This window comes from Rhinopithecus bieti, unplaced genomic scaffold (assembly GCF_001698545.2).
Source record: "Rhinopithecus bieti isolate Rb0 unplaced genomic scaffold, ASM169854v2 scaffold_6481, whole genome shotgun sequence".
In the NCBI taxonomy this organism is placed as follows: domain Eukaryota; kingdom Metazoa; phylum Chordata; class Mammalia; order Primates; family Cercopithecidae; genus Rhinopithecus; species Rhinopithecus bieti.
In genome coordinates, this window is record NW_016805314.1 from 3,996,702 (window position 1) to 4,013,657 (window position 16,956).

The 16,956-nt window shown below is 39.5% G+C and overlaps 1 protein-coding gene across 7 annotated transcripts in view; it reads left to right on the top strand.

Moving 5' to 3' along the window:
- The window catches only part of GLB1L3 (galactosidase beta 1 like 3), a 43,976-nt gene that overhangs the window by 15,990 nt on the left and 11,030 nt on the right, over positions 1–16,956 (top strand). For 5 of the 7 annotated variants that reach the window (XM_017872181.1, XM_017872178.1, XM_017872177.1 and 2 more), the window contains 4 exons: positions 12,786–12,870; positions 14,739–14,876; positions 15,658–15,738; positions 16,145–16,251. The exons of 1 other annotated variant lie outside the window; for it this stretch is intronic. In XM_017872181.1, coding sequence (XP_017727670.1) covers positions 12,786–12,870; positions 14,739–14,876; positions 15,658–15,738; positions 16,145–16,251 — 411 coding nt within the window. Of the gene's footprint in view, positions 1–12,785; positions 12,871–14,738; positions 14,877–15,657; positions 15,739–16,144; positions 16,252–16,373; positions 16,934–16,956 lie in introns of those variants that run through there. One more of the 7 variants, XM_017872182.1, reaches the window with a different exon arrangement.

Sequence of the window (16,956 nt, forward strand, 5' to 3'; positions counted from 1 at the left end):
TAAATAAGATTCTTATTTCTTTTTTTTTTTTTTTATCAATTTCTTTTTTTTTTGAGACAGAGTCTCACTCTTGTTGCTCAGGTTGGAGTGCAATGGCGTGATCTCCGTTCACTGCAACCTCCACCTCCTTGGTTCAAGCGATTCTCCCACCTCAGCCTCCTGGGTAGCTGGGATTACAGGCACCTGCCACCACACCCGGCTAATTTTTGTACTTTTTAGTAGAGATGGGATTTCACCATGTTGGCCAGGTTGGTCTCAAACTCCTGACCTCAGGTAATCCACCCACCTTGGACTCCCAGAGTGCTGAGATTACAGGCTGAGCCACTGCGCCTGGATTTTCATCAATTTCTATACAGTTTCCAACTTGGTGAAAGGCAGGGGCCCTGCCAGAGCTCTGTGGATCTATGGCTATCTCTAGTTTTTCAATACCTTTGGTAAGTCTTCTTCTTCCTTTTTGTTCTTTTCTTCTTGTCACTTTCAGTTAACAACTTAATTGAAATCTCATTTATACACCATTAAATTCACCCATTGTAAGCATGTAATTCAACATACAGATTTCTACAACCATCACCACAATCCAAAATGTTCATTGCATTTAATGCTCATTGCAGTTAATCCCGTCTCCAGTCCTGGGCAGCCACCAATCTGCTTTCTGGTTCTATAAATTTACGTTTTCTAGACATTTCACATAAGTGGGCTCATGCAGCATTTAGTCTTTTGCATCTGGCTTCTTTCATACCTGGTGTTGTTTCTTTGAGGTCCATTTATGCATGTTGTAGCACGATTCAGTGCTTCATTTCCTTCGATAGCTGACTGGATTGTGCTTGGCTGTCATATATGCACAGTCATAGTCAAAACCAAAGGCCGTCCTGCTTTAGTGTGTTAATACGGTGACTGCGGTTTTTGCATGTTGAACCAGTCTTTCATTCCTGGAATGAATCTCATCTGATTGTGAGCTATTATCATTTTCTATTTTGCCAGATTCAGTTTATTCATATTTTTGTTGAGAATTTTCGCTTCCATGTTTACGAAGGACATTGGTTTTTGGTTTTCTTTTCTTAAAGGTATTTGTTTGATTTCAGAATTAGGATAATGCTGGCCTCATAAAATGAATTTGGAAGTATGCTCTCCTTTTCTGTTTTCTGGAACAGGTAGTGTAGAATTATTAGTATTTCTTAATGTTTGATAACTTTCACCACTGAAACTACCTGGATCTGAAGTTTTCCTTTTTAGAAGAATTTTAACTTGCAGTTCAATTTCTGTAATAGATACAGGAAAATTTAAGTTATTTCTTCTTGAGTGAGTTGTAGTAGTTTATGTCTTTCAAGGATTTATTCTACTCATTTCATTCTATTCCATCTAAATTTTTGAATTCATGGGCATAGGGTTGTTTGTGATAATCCCTTGTTATCCTCTTAATGTGTTTGTTGTCATTAGTGATGGCTCCTCTTTCAGTCCTAATATGGCTAATTTTGTGTATTTATTTTGGTTAGTGTGGCTAGAAGTTTATAATTTTTATTGATCTTTGCAGAGAATCAGCTTTCGGCTCGATTCTGATTCTCTGTTATTTTTGTGTCTTTAACTTCCTTGGTTTCTGCTCTGAACTTTGAGCATTTTCTCCCTTCTGCTGCCTTCGGATTGCATTTGTTCTTTCACTTGGTCTTTCTGGTAGAAATTTAGCTGAGTTGGGAGTTTTCTTCTCTTCTAATATAAGCATTTATGCTATACATTTCTCTGTATGTGCTAGTTTTGCTGCATCTCACAATTTTGATGGGCTGTGTTTTCATTGAATTCAAAACATCAAAACATTTTTTAAAATTTCCCTTGAGACTCTTTATTCCATGCATCATTTGGGGGTGTGCTGTTTCATTTTTGAATCTTAGGGGATTTTCCAGCTAGTATTCTATAATTGATTTCTAGTTTAATACTGTTAAGGCCCAAGAACATACCTGTATAATTTCTGTTCTTTTACACTTGTTAAGGTTTGTTTCATGGATCATAATATGGTCATTCTTGGTGAATGTTCCATGTACATTTGAGAGTAATGTGTAGTTTACATCTATTTATAAATTCCCATCAGGTCAAGCTAATTGATGGTATTGGCCAAGTAATCACTATCCTTACTGATTTTCTGCCTACTCATTCCATCAATTATTATGAGAGGAATGTTGACATCTCTAAATATAATCATAGATTGTTTATTTTTCCTTTAGGCCTGTTAGTTTTTGTCTCTTATTTTGAGGTGCATTCACATTTAGGATTATGATATTTTGTTGGAAGATTGGCTGTTGTATCATTATATAATGTCCCTCTCCCTTGTTCTGAACTCTATTTTGATGTAAATATAGCAACTAGCTTTCTTTTAATTAGTATTTGCGTGGCATGTCTTTATCCTTTTGCTTTTTATATGCCTTAAAATCTATATTTAAAAGGGATTTCTTGTAGACATCGTATATTTACATATTGCTTTAAAAGATTCAATTTGACAGTTGTTGTATTTTAAGATAATGTGCTACATCATTCACACTTACAGTAGTTATTGAGATGGTTTGATTGAAATTTACCTCTTTGCAAATCCTTCTCTTCTTTGTACTTTGTTTCTTGTTCTTTTTTTCTTCCTTTTCTGTAGCTAATTGATAATTTTTTGATTCCATTTTATCTCTTCTGTAGACTTATTACTTATGCCAGTTTAAAAAGTTGTAGCTGTCGACTTAGAATTTAAAATATAGGTGGGGCATGGTGGCTCACGCCTGTAATCCCAGCACTTTGGGAGGCTGAGGTGGGCAGATCATTTGAAGTCGGGTTTGAGACCAGCCTGACCAACATGGTGACACTCTGTCTCTACTAAAATACAAAAACTAGCTGGGCATGGTGATGGGTGCCTGTAATCCCAGCTACTCGGGAGGCTGAGGCAGGAGAATTGCTTGAACCTGGGAGGCAGAGGTTGCGGTGAGCTGAGTTCGTGTCTTTGCCCAGCCTGGGCAACAGAGGGAGACTCCATCTCAAAAAAAAAAAAAAAAAGAAAGAAAAAAAATATATAGATACATTTAAAAATTAACCTGAAACTACTAATCACACTAAAGTGTAGATAGTATTAGGATTGTACAATAGTATCTTCATAATTCCCCACTTTAAAGATGTCTCTTCATTATTGTTTCTGCTTCCATGGTTTCTGATGAGAAGTCAGTATTAATCCTTATCTTTTTTTTTTTTTTTTTTTTTGGTCTTTTTTCTTCTGGCTACCTTTAGAATTTTCTGTTTGTCTTTAGTTTTCAGAAGTTTCAGTGTAATATGCCTATATGTGGTTTGTTTCTTAAAATTTATCATGCTTGGTGTTCCAGGAGATTCTTGGCTCGGTGGTTTGGTGAAATTTACCAAACATTAAGTAAGAAATAATAATAATTCTACACAATATGTTCCAGAGAATAGAAAAGGGAGAGAATACTTCTAAACTCATTTTATGAGGTCAGCATTTTTCTAATTCCAAAATCAAATAAAAGCAACTAAAGAGAAGAAAACCAAAGACCAATTTCCCTTTTGAACATGGAAGCAAAAATTACCAACAAAGATGAGCAAACTGAATCCAGCAACATGTAAAATGATAATGCATTGCTGATACGGTCTGGCTGTGTCCCCACCCAAATCTCAACTTGAATTGTATCTCCTAGAATTCCCATGTGTTGTGGGAGAGACCCAGTGGGAGGTCATTGGATCGTGAGGGCCGGTCTTTCTCGTGCTATTCTCATGATAGTGAATAAGTCTCATGAGATCTGATGGGTGTATCGGGGTTTCCACTTTTGCTTCTTTTTCATTTTCTCTTGCTGCTGCCGTGTGATAAGTGCCTTTCACCTCCTGCCATGATTCTGAGGTCTCCCCAGCCATGTGGAACTCTAAGTCCAGTTAAACCTCTTTTTCTTCCCAGTCTCAGGTATGTCTTTATCAGCAGCGTGAAGATGGACTAATACAATTACATGCTAGTGAGATTCATCCTAGGAATGCAAGACTAGGTCGTTAATTTTGTAGAATTCTGAGCCATCACTTATTTGGATATTTTCTCTGCTCTCTCACCTTCTGCAGTTCAGATTGCACGTTCATTAGGTCACTTAGTGTGGTCTCACAAGTCTTGGATGCTGTTTTGCTCCCACCGTGTTTTTTTCTCTTTATTTTTCAGTTTGGTTAAGTTCTACTGACTTATCTTTAAATTCATTGATTCATTCCTCATGCCTGTTGTTAGCGATGAACTTACTGAAGAAATTCGTTTCTCTTGCTATGTTTTTGATTTCTAATATTTCCATTTGCTTCTTTCTTATAGTTTTCATCTTTCAGCCAAAATTACGTATCTGATCTTGCATGCTGTCTACTTTTTCCATGATAGGCTGAAATATATTAATCATAGTTATTTTGAATTCCTTGTGTGATAGTTACAACATCTGTGTCTTATCGAAGTCTGTTTCTGATGATTGTTTTATCTCTTCAAGGTGTGTTCTTTTCTTGCCTTTTTGTGTGTCTCCTAATTTTTTATTGAAATCTGCACATCATGCATAGGACATAGATACTGTCTTGGAGATCAGCACGCCTTTCATTCTGCTAGGCCATGTGGGATTTTGTGTTCCTCTAGTCTGGAGTTGGGCTAGTTGTGAGGTTTGTTGTTGCTGTGTTATCCTTTGTGCATCATGGGCTTCAAATGTTTCTGGTGGTATCTTGTGTTGAGGGCAAGTGCTGGTTTGACAGAGGTTGTTTTCTCTATGTCTGCATTCCCCTCTGAGTCTCACCTTTGCATTGTGTCCCATAGAGAATCTGTTGCTTGTGACTCTCTCAGCTATAGTATGTGTTACTTTTTCTCCAGCTTGGTTAGCCTGCTGGTGAGGGAGAAAGGCTTTCCCTGATGTTCTGATTATGCCTTATTGTCAGCAGATGCTGTCTCTGGGTCTGAGGGGCGTGTCCTTTGCAGGTGCTCCTGCTCCTGCTCTTCTTCTAGTGGCAGATTTGATCCTAGCCTGTGTTCCTTCTTTCCCAAGGATAGGGCATCCCCCATCCCTTTTCCCAGATGTAATGGATTTTATCCAGTTAAGCTGCCCTTAAGTGACAGCTTCTGTGCTGTTTCTTAGCTGATTAGGGCTTTTGTTCCCTAGGGAAGATGGGCTGGGAGAAGGTATGGCAGTGGCGGTGGCTCCCTCCCCTCAGCCAACACCAGAAAGAAAGCTGTGTTACTTTGTTAGGGTTGCCATAACAAAGGACCATAGACTGTGTGGCTTCAACAGCAGACATTTATTTTCTCACATTCTGGAGACTAGATGTCTGAGATCAAGGTGCTAGCAGGGTAGGTTTCTTCTGAGGCCTCTCTCCTTGGCTTGTTGGACGGCTGTCTTCTCCCTGTGTCCTCACATGTCTCTTCTCTGTGTGTGTCTGTGTCCTAATCTCCTCTTCTTACAAGGACACCAGACATACTGGATTAGTGCCCATCCTATTGACCACTTTTTAATCAAGGCGTCCACAGGCTGCTCTCCTCTGAGGCCTCTCCTTGGCTTGCAGATGGCCACCTTCTTAAAGTGCCCTCGCATGGTCTTTCTGCCGTGAACATGAGACCCTGGTGTGTCAAAACTTCCTCTTTTTATGAGAACCCCAGTGACATGGGATTAAGACCCACACTAACAGCCTCCCTTTTACCTAATTACTTCTTTAAAGGCCCTGTCTCCAAGCACAGTCACATTCTGCAGTACTGAGAGTTAGGCCTTCATGTGAATTTGGCTGGGGGACACAATTCAGCCTGCAACAGAGACTTGCCCAGGATTCTCCCGAATCTCCCCTCAGAACAACTGGTAGACTTGGGGAGTTCAAGTCAGCATGAGGGTGTCAGCCGTCACCCGTCTCGGCTCCCTTGACTTCATGCTCTCATGCTGGCCCACACTGTCTTGAGCACTTCTTTAATATGATGTATTGATACTCTATTAGAGGACCTAGCCCCAGGTAAGCAAGTGGCTTGGGTCCAGCTTCTTCCTGCAGGCATCAGGTTTTCCGTGGATTTTAGGCATTTGGTTGCTCTCTGACCTAGGTTCTCTGATGGACCCAAGAAGCCATGAATTTACAGTTTTTCTAGCTTTGTCCTTGCGGTGAGGATGGGATTTATGTTTTTCCCACTGCTATAGCTCTGAGCTGTACTCAGAAGTTCATTTCCTTCTGAGTAAATGTGGTTGTTACAGTTTTTCTAGGAATATGTCCATTTCGTTCAAACTAAAATACAATGGCATGTGATTATGTACACTATCTTCATGTTTTTAATGGCCATATCATTTGTGCTGGTCTTTCCTTTTCATTTCTGATCTTAGTTATCTGTTTGTTTTTACTCTGTCTTACCAGTCTCATCAGAAGCATGTCGGTTCTTTTCAAAGACCAATTTTTCTTTTTAAATTGTCTCTCTTGCAAATTAATTTCAATTTCACTGCTTCTGCTCTTAGGTTTATATTTCCTTTATTTATTTTACTATTTTTGGTTTATTTTGCTGTTCTAATTTCTTGAGGTGGGTAATTAGCCTTCACATTTTATCTATGTTTTATTATGAACATTTAAGGGTATAGATTTCTCATTAGTTCATGAGTTTTATATTTGGTATATTGGATATACTGTAATTCAGACTAGTTCGAACATTCAATACGATCGTTTCTTTGGCCTATGTGTATGTTTAGAAGTTAATTTTTAAATTTTCAGACATAGGGAGTTTTTCTTTTTTTTCCTTTATTTCACTGACGTCAGAAAACATACTCTGTACCTTTCCAAACTTTTGTAAATTGTTTTCTTTGATTATTAATTCATGACTTTTTAATATGTTTGATGCCTTCTTACCAATTTTAATCATTATGTTGTTGAAGCTTAAAGTGGCTTCTCGCTGGCCTGCTGGAAGCACCTTCCACCTGGCTCCTCTCTCCTCTGACATGACCCCATCAGTCTTTCAGAGTTTACTTGGTTTCCAGCCAAATACAATGTCCCAGACTCACCTGATACATTTCCAAACCTCAACCCAGAAATAGTGATTTCTCCTAAGAACCCTGTTGCTTCTGTAGAATACAAGCTGTGTTTACTATCAAATTGCTGTTACTTCTAAGCATTTTCAGTGTGTAGGGCCAGGATATTGGCATCTTATAAAAGAGAAAATTGTGGTTTCATTGATTTTTTTTTTAAAATGCAAATATAGAACTTATGTTTAACTTTTCTGATTTATGTTTTTATTTGTTCTCTGACTGGACATCGTAGTTGATAACAACATTCACAATTTTATTATTCACTTAGTTCTACAATATATTCCTAATAGGTTTGAAATAACAACTCTGATAATATTACTGAAAATAAGAAAATCTAATGATCTTAAAGATTTCTGTGGTTTTTCTTTTATCTTTAAGGTATATCACACAGAATGCGTAGTGAAAATTCTATGTACTAAGGTTACATGGAATAATTTTTTTGTTTTATGTAATTATGTTACCAACTTGATGTAGAGTTAGATTCGTTTGTTTCAAGTTTTTAGGTGTGATTATCTTTATATTTAATTTTGTTTGTATTTATGTCCTATCAATGGTCAATTTTGGTGAAAGCCCTATGGGCTTGTAGTGAATGTATTTTGTGGCACTGGGTGCAGTATTCTGTTTAAGTTCTATGTCAGTTTTATTTATTGTGTTATTCTAATTTTCTATTTCCAATGGATTGTTTTGGCTGGTTGTATTAGTTGTATTAGTCACTGAAAGAGATGTGTTAATATGTCTATCATAATTGCAGATTTGCATATTGCTACCAGTAGTCCTTAGTATTTTACCTGTACTTTAGCAAATTTATCAAGTTTGCTTGATGTATTTTGAGGCTATGTAAATTTGGACGTGTTTTGTCTTTATGGACGTGAAATTTTTTTTTTTTTTGGCAAGCATCAATTTATTTATTCATGTCTTCATTGATAAACGTGAAATCAATTTGCAGTACATTAGACACTATAACATATGTCAGGGAAGTACCTGGATGTCAAGGAAGGGGCATCTTTTATAAAAGAGTGCCTCGGTGATGAACAAGTACATACTTGGTCAGTTCAACAGTATTTTATAGGAACTAACATGGAAATAATAACTTACAGACGTGAAAACAAAGAAAAACTATACCATAGTCTTCATAATATGGACGTGAAGTTTTATCACTAGGGAGTCATCCTGTTTAGATGCAGTATTGCTTTTTGTCTTAAGGTCACTTTTGCCTGCCATTGGTATTGCCAGACCTCTCTGATTAATATTTGAATGGCTTATCATTTTCTATATCCTCATTTGGTTTTTAATCTTGCTGTAATCCTACATTTTTCTTTAGATATCTCTCTTATCAGAGATCAGAAATCAGTTAAATATTTTTATTTTAGTCTGACACAATTAAACTTTTATTTGGAGCTCTCAGTCACTCATATTTCATGTAATCCTTTTTACACTGAAGTTAAACCTGCCATCTGATTATGTGCCTGCTTTTAAATGTTTCTTTTCTTTGTCTTTACAATCTTGGCTTCTTTTTGTGGATTCCACTATTTTAAAAAATCAATTTCTGTTTTTTCCTGTGTCATTCTGGAGTTAGAGTCTGTTTTTACCTTTTAAAAGTCATCCTTGAAATTTTAATGTAAGTATGGAATCCCCTGCAGTCTAAAGTTCTGCTCTCCGCTTGGATGGCACAAGTGTCTCAGAGCAAGCGCTCTGACTCTGACCACTCCATCAGATGCATCTTGTGGACTTTTCTTGTATTTGATTTCTATCTTTTAAAATTCTAAAATATTATATATTTGTTTTATACGATCAATATTCATTTAGTTTTAGCCCAATAGTTATCTTTTGCTATTTATTATTTTATATCCTGGAGACTCTACTCAGGATATAAAATTTTCTTCTGCTTGAAGGTGTATCCTTTAGTGATGCCTGTTTATGGCAGGCTCTGTTTGGCTTCAGTCTCTCACTGGCTCTGAAGTCTAATGTGGCAGTTTTCTTTCAGCCCGTAGTCTGCTAACTTCCCTGCTGTTATGGAGAGGTCTTCTGTCATGCATTTTTTTTCTCCTTTATTGCTAAGAATTTTTTGTTTTCTTTTTTATTTTCTGCAGGTGACCTATGTCTCTTTCTGAATATCTTTTTATTTATTATTCCAGTTTGTCGGGCTTCTAGGATGTATGTATTCCCAGGTGGTAGTTCTTCAAATATTGCTTCTGCTCTGTTGTCTCACCCCTCTCGTCCTGGAATTCCAGCTAAATTCATTAAACCTTCTCAAATGGGCTGTATATGTCTTTAGTTTGTACATTTTTTTTTGTCTACTTACACTGCTATTTGGATACTTTCTTCTAATTTATTTTCATATACACGAATTCTCTTTTCAGCTGTATCTATGGTGATATTATATTTGATTTAACTTTGTAAAAATCCTCAGTGAGAGCGTTGGTCCAAATAACATAGATCATGATTGTTGGAAATTGTAAGTCTTTGATTATATCTTTAAATATGTTTAAATTTTTTTTATTTGGTTTATTCTCTTTTTTTTTTTTTTGACGCGGAGTCTCGCTCTGTCGCCCAGGTTGGAGTGCAGTTTCACGATCTCAGCCCACTGCAAGCTCTGCCTCCTGGGTTCACGCCATTCTCCTCCCTCAGCCTCCCGAGTAGCTGGGACTACAGGCGCCTGCCGCCACACCTGGCTAATTTTTTTGTATTTTTACTAGAGACAGGGTTTCACCATGTTAGCCAGGATGGTCTCGATCTCCTGACCTCGTGATCCGCCCACCTCGGCCTCCCAAAGTGCTGGGATTACAGGTGTGAGCCACCACGTCCGGCCTTTGGTTTATTCTCTTTAGGGATACAAGTTATCTGTAATGCAAAATTCTTTTGTCTTCCTTTCACATCTCCTGCATCCATTTCTTTCTCATTCTCTCTACTCTCTGTTTGTTTTAACTGTGCTCACTTTTCATTCCTTTTCTTTTCATGTTCCTCACAATGTTTATTTTCCTTTTAGCTGCTTCCAGTTTGGACTTAATATTTTCTATTTTATCTCTCTTAAAAAAATCTTTGCCAGGTCATATTTTAGCTCCTCATATATATATATATATATATTTTTTTTTTTTTGAGACGGAGTCTGGCTCTGTCGCCCAGGCTGGAGTGCAGTGGCCGGATCTCAGCTCACTGCAAGCTCCGCCTCCCGGGTTCCCGCCATTCTCCTGCCTCAGCCTCCCGAGTAGCTGGGACTACAGGCGCCGCCACCTCGCCCGGCTAGTTTTTTGTATTTTAGTAGAGACGGGGTTTCACCATGTTAGCCAGGATGGTCTCGATCTCCTGACCTCGTGATCCGCCCGTCTCGGCCTCGCAAAGTGCTGGGATCACAGGCTTGAGCCACCGCGCCCGGCCCAGCTCCTTATATTTTCTTCTCATGTCTTCCTTGAGTACTTTTAGTTCTCTTTTTATGCTCTCCATTTATAGAGGTGATTGTTTCGTTGGGAGTTTTAACTTTATAACAATATTTTTGGGTCACAATTTTGACTTATGCTATAGAAAGTTTTTGGTGTTCCTCCTCTAATTTCTGTCCCTGTTAAAAAAGAAAACTCTTTTTCGTTAGAATTTTAAAAGTAGATCCTATTCTTGTTTCTTTTTTATTATTACTTGTCTTTGATGGAGATGAATTCTTACTGGCCGAAGGACTCATGTAACAATGTATCTTAGTGGCATCCTGCTGTGGGCAGGGATGAATTCTTATCTTTACCTGTCTTCCTTTTTGCTTTCTCTGACCTCCCAGGGAGCTAGCGTAGATTGCAGGACTGCTCTCAGATACCTCACAAGCAGCAACTTCTTCCTCCTTGTAGTTCTTATCTGTGATTCTTCAATAATTTTGTCCTTCTAAGCTTCTGACGCATTGAATTATGTGAAGTGCATTCCCTTCACCAGCTTGTGCACCCTGTTCTGTAAATGATAATAAATGGTTGGTATTGCACTATAGAGTATGCTTCTCTCTTGGGAGAAATTTGTGCTGTGAGTCTTTCCTAAAATCTTCGACAAAGAGCATATTCTCTCTCTCTGTTTTTTGAACCCCTGATAGACCTTCAATGCTTTAGCACTTCCTCCTCTCGATGTATATTTTGAAGTTTCAGATGTCTCTTAGCTTCATAGAGGATGTCGTTTGTGTTTCCATTTCTCAGTCCTTATTTTGATGTGGAAGATTTCCAAGAGGAGAAGATCAAACCCACAGTACGATGTTAACACCAGAAGTCAGTCTTTCCTCTTGAGTACAAATGGAAAATTAAGGATCTGTATTTACTTAGTAAAATTTCACAAAGAGAAAATAATTAAACTACAAATAAAGAAGAAAATGGAAATCAGGGAACATGGAGTTAATTCAGGCAACAGAATAGAGTAGTAAAAAGGCTTATTAATATGCAAAGAGACGTGAATAAGATTATACACGAACAAGAGTGGGCTGTTAAGAGGGGCAATCAGGGAACCAAAAACAACTCTTTGAAATTAAAAAATCTAGTATTTGAAATTAAAAATTAAATATAGAAGTTAGAAGGTAAAGATGATAAAATTTCCTAATATTACTATTAGTATAAGCCAACAAAACATAAAAGAGACAAGATAAATGTCTTACAGGATTATTGTAGGAGACCCAACGTCTTATTAATACTGGTTGCAAAAAGAGTGGACAAAGAGCATGGAGGAAAGGAAATTGCAAGTAACGTAAGAATTTCCTTTACCTGAAGTATCTGTACATCTAGATAAAAAGCGTACCTCAAATGGTAAGCACAGTAAGTGATGAAAAAGACCTAAATTGTGAAATTAGCATCCTACAGAGAGAAAAACCACATGCTTACATGCCAAGCAAAAATAATTAGAATGGCATAGGATTGTAAAATATTGGATAATAGGAAGCAATGGCATATGCCTTTAAAATTTGAGGCTAAATGAATTTTAACTTAGAATTTTATACCCAGTCTAAATATTAATTGTGTTGATAGCCAGACATGTAAGGACTCAGAATATTTATTTTCCACTCATCCTTTCTATGGAAGTGTTTGAAGGATGAAATGAGAAATGAAACCAAGGCAGAAGAGAACATAGGATCTGGAAAACATCATAATCCAAATTCAGGGAGCAGCTAACAAAAGTCCTAGGCTGACAACTCTTTGGGCTTAGAGTGAGACCATCTTACAGCAGCAATATGCCAGAGGACTCCAGGAGTGCAGCTGAGAATGCATGCTGAGTGGCTGACATACCACCCAGGAGAGGCTCAGCTGCGATCTTCCAGTTTCATATCCGTGGCACAGCAACAGCCAGGCCTACTGTGGAGGAGGTGTCACCTTTTAAAAACAGAATCTACATTATTCAGCAGCACTGAAAATGCTAGGCTAGAAGTAGAACGCAGGTGTCAGGCTGAAAGCCTGTGGAATCTGAGTTTCTACATAAGGAATTGCGGTCAGGTCCTTGTGTATCCAAAACTCATTCTTGCAGCACCTGCCTTGGGTGAGACAGGGTTGAAATGGCTGATGGTGCTTTGCAGGTATAGTGGGGAGGCACATGAAGCTGAAGACCGTGGACATTTAGGAGTGGAGGAACCGGAGCTGTGAATGATGGCCAGGGGGTAATGGGCAGGGGGTGGAGGAAGAAATAATGGATCAAAAAGGGAAAGCTCTGAATTGGGAAAAGGAGAAAAGTATGAGTTCCTTAAGTTCTCATCTATTGTATTCAGGTTTTCTGATTTTTCTGTTTTGTTTTTTGCCAGACTTAGTATTTGCTTTGGTTTGTTTTTAGAGAGATAAGCCTCTTCTGGTTATGGAATACTGGGTTGGCTGGTTCGACAGATGGGGAGATAAGCACCATGTTAAAGATGCAAAGGGTGAGTGTTTTGCAGTGTTTGACTCCAGGAAGAGACGGCCCGGGTCCCATGAGAACTCATTCATACAGTTCTCTGCTAATTGATTCATATGATCAGCCATAGATTATTCATGCAACTTTTTACATACAAGCACTCAGCCAGGCCCTGAGGATGCTCTGGTGGATAGAAATTACATAGTTCCCACCCCCTGACAGAGTATAAGTTAGTGAGGTTCACAGATCATTACAGAGTAAAACAATCAATATATAGTTCCATGTTTGGCTGATAGTTTGAAGCAAATAAACAGGGTGCAGTGATAGAACAGACAGAAGAGAGACCTGGCCAGGTAAGGTTAGGTGGTCACCGAAGGTTCTCTGAAAATGTGACGTCTCTGAGGAAGGTGGAACATTAATCATCTCTAGCAGTGCATAGGCCCTGTCGATGGCATTGTCAACTAAGCACTAATAATAGTTAGGGGACAACATGCAGCGATGGCCAAGAGCATGGATCTTGGAGCCAAAGGGATCAGGTTTTAATCCCAGCTCTGGAGTGCTAGCCATGGGACCTCATGTAGGCTTCCTTCATTTTAAGTCTCAGTGACCTCATCCAAACGTGAAGATTATCATAAAACCGACCTCATGAGGCTGGTGTGAGGATTAAGTGCTGCCACTTAGATCAATGACTGGCAGTTGTTTACTTAATGACCATATGTGTCTACAGAAGATATTTTGAAAGAGCTATTATGAAAACAAGCCTACTTGTATCTGAAGTATAGAAAAATATTGAAAAATACTTGGGGACTGAGAAAAGCCTGTTTTGGGTTGAAAAGTAGAAAAAGAGTCAAGAGAAAATGCCACTATCACCACCAATAACACCAACAATAATACCATCATTACCACCAACAGTAATGCCAGCAACAATACCGCCGCCACCACCACCACCACCACCACCACCAGCACCAAATAACAGTTTTCTGGTCTCTTGTATGGCAGGCACTGTGCTTTTTTTCCACATATATTACCTCATCAATGAATTTTCTCATCAGTCCCATGATATAGTTGGAATTAATACATTCATTTAACAGATCAGGAAGCAGTGGCATTGAGAAAGAAAATGGGTTGACCAAGGTCATACAAATAGTAAAGAGCATAGCGAGAATTGACTCCCACTCTGAATGACTTTTAACCTCCTTCTTCCCACTGTGGCCAGTGGAGAGATGGTAGTAACTGTTTAAACACAGTAAAAAATGGAAGTTTTTGTGGCTAAAGATTAACAGCAACCACTTGTGGACTATTGCAGTATTTCCAAGTCAGTGTTCCCGGAAACATTATACTGGAAGGTAGTAATAAGGGTATACTAATTGTAAGTATGATTTCAAAAAATTTAAGGAAAATTAGATATTTAAGTGACATGAGAATTCTTAGGGTATTATTTAATAGATGTAGGTTGGAGTCAAATTATGTCGATACGTTGGGGAAAAAATGTTCAAAAATCTCTTGGGATTGACAGGATTTGGTGTCCTAGAGTAGTTCTGGACAATTCTGCGTATTTCTTTGTTGGAATCTTTGTAGAGGTGGAATGGTAACACGTTTGCAGTGGGTCTTTAACGTCATCAACAGGTTCTTGGAAACTTTAAAAATGATGCACAGCACATCCTCATATAATACTGTCGTCTTCAACATTGTTTCATTATAAAATTGAGATAAAAATTGGTTTTGTTGTATATTATTTCACTTAAAGTCTCCATTCCCAAGAATGTATACAGCTGTGAAGCGAGGAGTTACTGTAATTGATTGCGGGATGGGGTTGGAAATGATAAGAGTTTGCCAGAGACTTCTTTCTCCTCTCAATTTCTAACATTCTCTGTGTTCTCATCTTCCCCTTTGCAGAGGTTGAACGTGCTGTGTCTGAATTCATCAAATACGAGATCTCCTTCAATGTGTATATGTTCCATGGTGGAACCAACTTTGGTTTCATGAATGGGGCCACATATTTCGGGAAGCACACTGGCATTGTCACCAGCTATGGCAAGTGTCTGCTGGTGTAGTAGTCTCTCCAGCATGGGCGGTGCTAGGGCTTTACAGAGGAGGCTCTGGAAGCCTGTTCTGGCATCACTGGGTTCTTGACCTCTAATCTCTGCTGAGTACTGAGGATTTTCTTATCTATTTTCCTTCCTTCTGTATGTTCATAATGCCCCAACAGGCTGTCATTGCAGTAGACAGGGCTTTCCGGGACTTAGAGCTCCGCTTCACGCGTCTCGTATAATGCCCTGTTGGCTTGAACCTCTGAAGAGAGGCAGGGTAGGAACGGCGACTGCTGTAAAGGCACAGACCTGCATGGCCAGGCAATACCAGCTGAACAAAGAGTATCCATTGCAGGGCTGTCCACTCTTTGGCTTCCCTGGGCCACATTGGAAGAGGAAGAATTGTCTTGGGCCACACATAAAATACACTAACAGTAATGATAGCTGACGAGCTTAAAAAAGTGCAAAATGTTTTAAGAAAGTTTATGAATTTGTGTTGGGCTGCATTCAAAGCTGTCCCGGGTCATCTGTGGGCCATGAGCTGTGGGTTGAACAAGTTTGCGTTAGAAAGTGAAATCGAGGCAAGCCCAGTGTCACGGCAGCCTCAGGTTCCCAGGAAGAGTTGTGGGGAATGTCCTTAGATTGGCATCACACACTCACATGGGACGGAAGGTGTCTTCCTTCTGCCTCACTCTCAGTGGCCCTGGCCGTCTCCAGTCAGCGGTGCTGAAACAGGGCCTGCTGCAGGGACTGCATGGCTGGTGACTGGCCCCGATGTCTTGCAGACTATGATGCTGTGCTCACGGAGGCTGGAGATTACACAGAAAAATATTTCAAGCTTCAAAAACTCTTTGAATCTGTCTCAGGTACTCAACACCCATTTAACTTACGGGCCAGCCCTCATGAGGAGTCTCTGTTCTGTGGAAAAGTGAGGAGGGCGCGGGTCTCCCTTGGGGGCAGCAGTTACACCAAGCTCCTGAGAACAACGGCAACCTTAACTTCGAACCCTGGGCTTAAAATCTGATTTTTGAAATAAGGGTTTCTAAGCATTTTATAAGCCTCAGTTTCTTCACTGAAACAATAAAGGTAGTAACCTTGGTCTCCTGTGATGACTGTGAAGACTGAGTTACTCTTTGTAAAGCTCTTAGTACCATGGATGACATAGTAATCCCCAATATGAAAGCAAAGGCCACGCTGGATAGGCATGGGGGGCTTCGAGAAGGCAGTGGTCATCTCAGGCACCTTTTGCCCTGTGCCCCATCTCCATTGCAGCAACTCCCCTGCCCCAAGTACCCAAACTTACTCCCAAGGCTGTGTATCCCCCCATGAGACCGTCGCTGTACCTCCCGCTGTGGGATGCCCTATCCTACTTAAATGAGGTGAGTGCTGCTTGGCCACAGGAGGTGGAGTGGCCATTGGAGGGATGGGGCAGGGATTCCTTCAGGAAACTTTTTTATTAGGAAGTGGGAAAACAAATCCTCTGCGTTTCATTCAAATTTAGGACTGTGGAACAAGAGCCACCAACTCCTTCTGGGTGGACTGTGAAGGGGTTTGTCCTTGGAGTCAGTGTGCAGGGGAGGGGCAGCAGGATGTTGGAGGATCCTGGGTTCCTGCTCAGATGAACCTGTGGAGATGCTCTTGTTTAGACTGCGTGGTCCTTATGGAATCCACCTAGGAAAAGCTGCTGAGCTGGGATTGGGAGAACAGCTTCTGCCCCCGCTTTGCCAGCAGCTGGGCCTGAACTTCCTCGGTCACTGCTCCTCCTTTTCCGTCAGCCTTCCTGTCCTATTTTGAAGAAAGGTGAAAGCTGCTTGAAACTGAAACTGTAGCTCTTGAATTCACATTGGTTTTACCTCTGCTATCACTATTTTGGAGAAAAGGTAGTGACTGGTACACTAAAGAAACTACATTTATTTAATGTAACTAAATTTAATGAAATAAACATTTGCTTGGTACATAATTCATTGCTAGACTTCAGTATTTTAGAATACAATTGATTTGCTCTTTTTTTCTTTTTCTTGAGACAGGGTCTTGCTCTATGGCTCTGGCTGGAATGCAGTGGCACAGTCATGGCTCACTGCAGC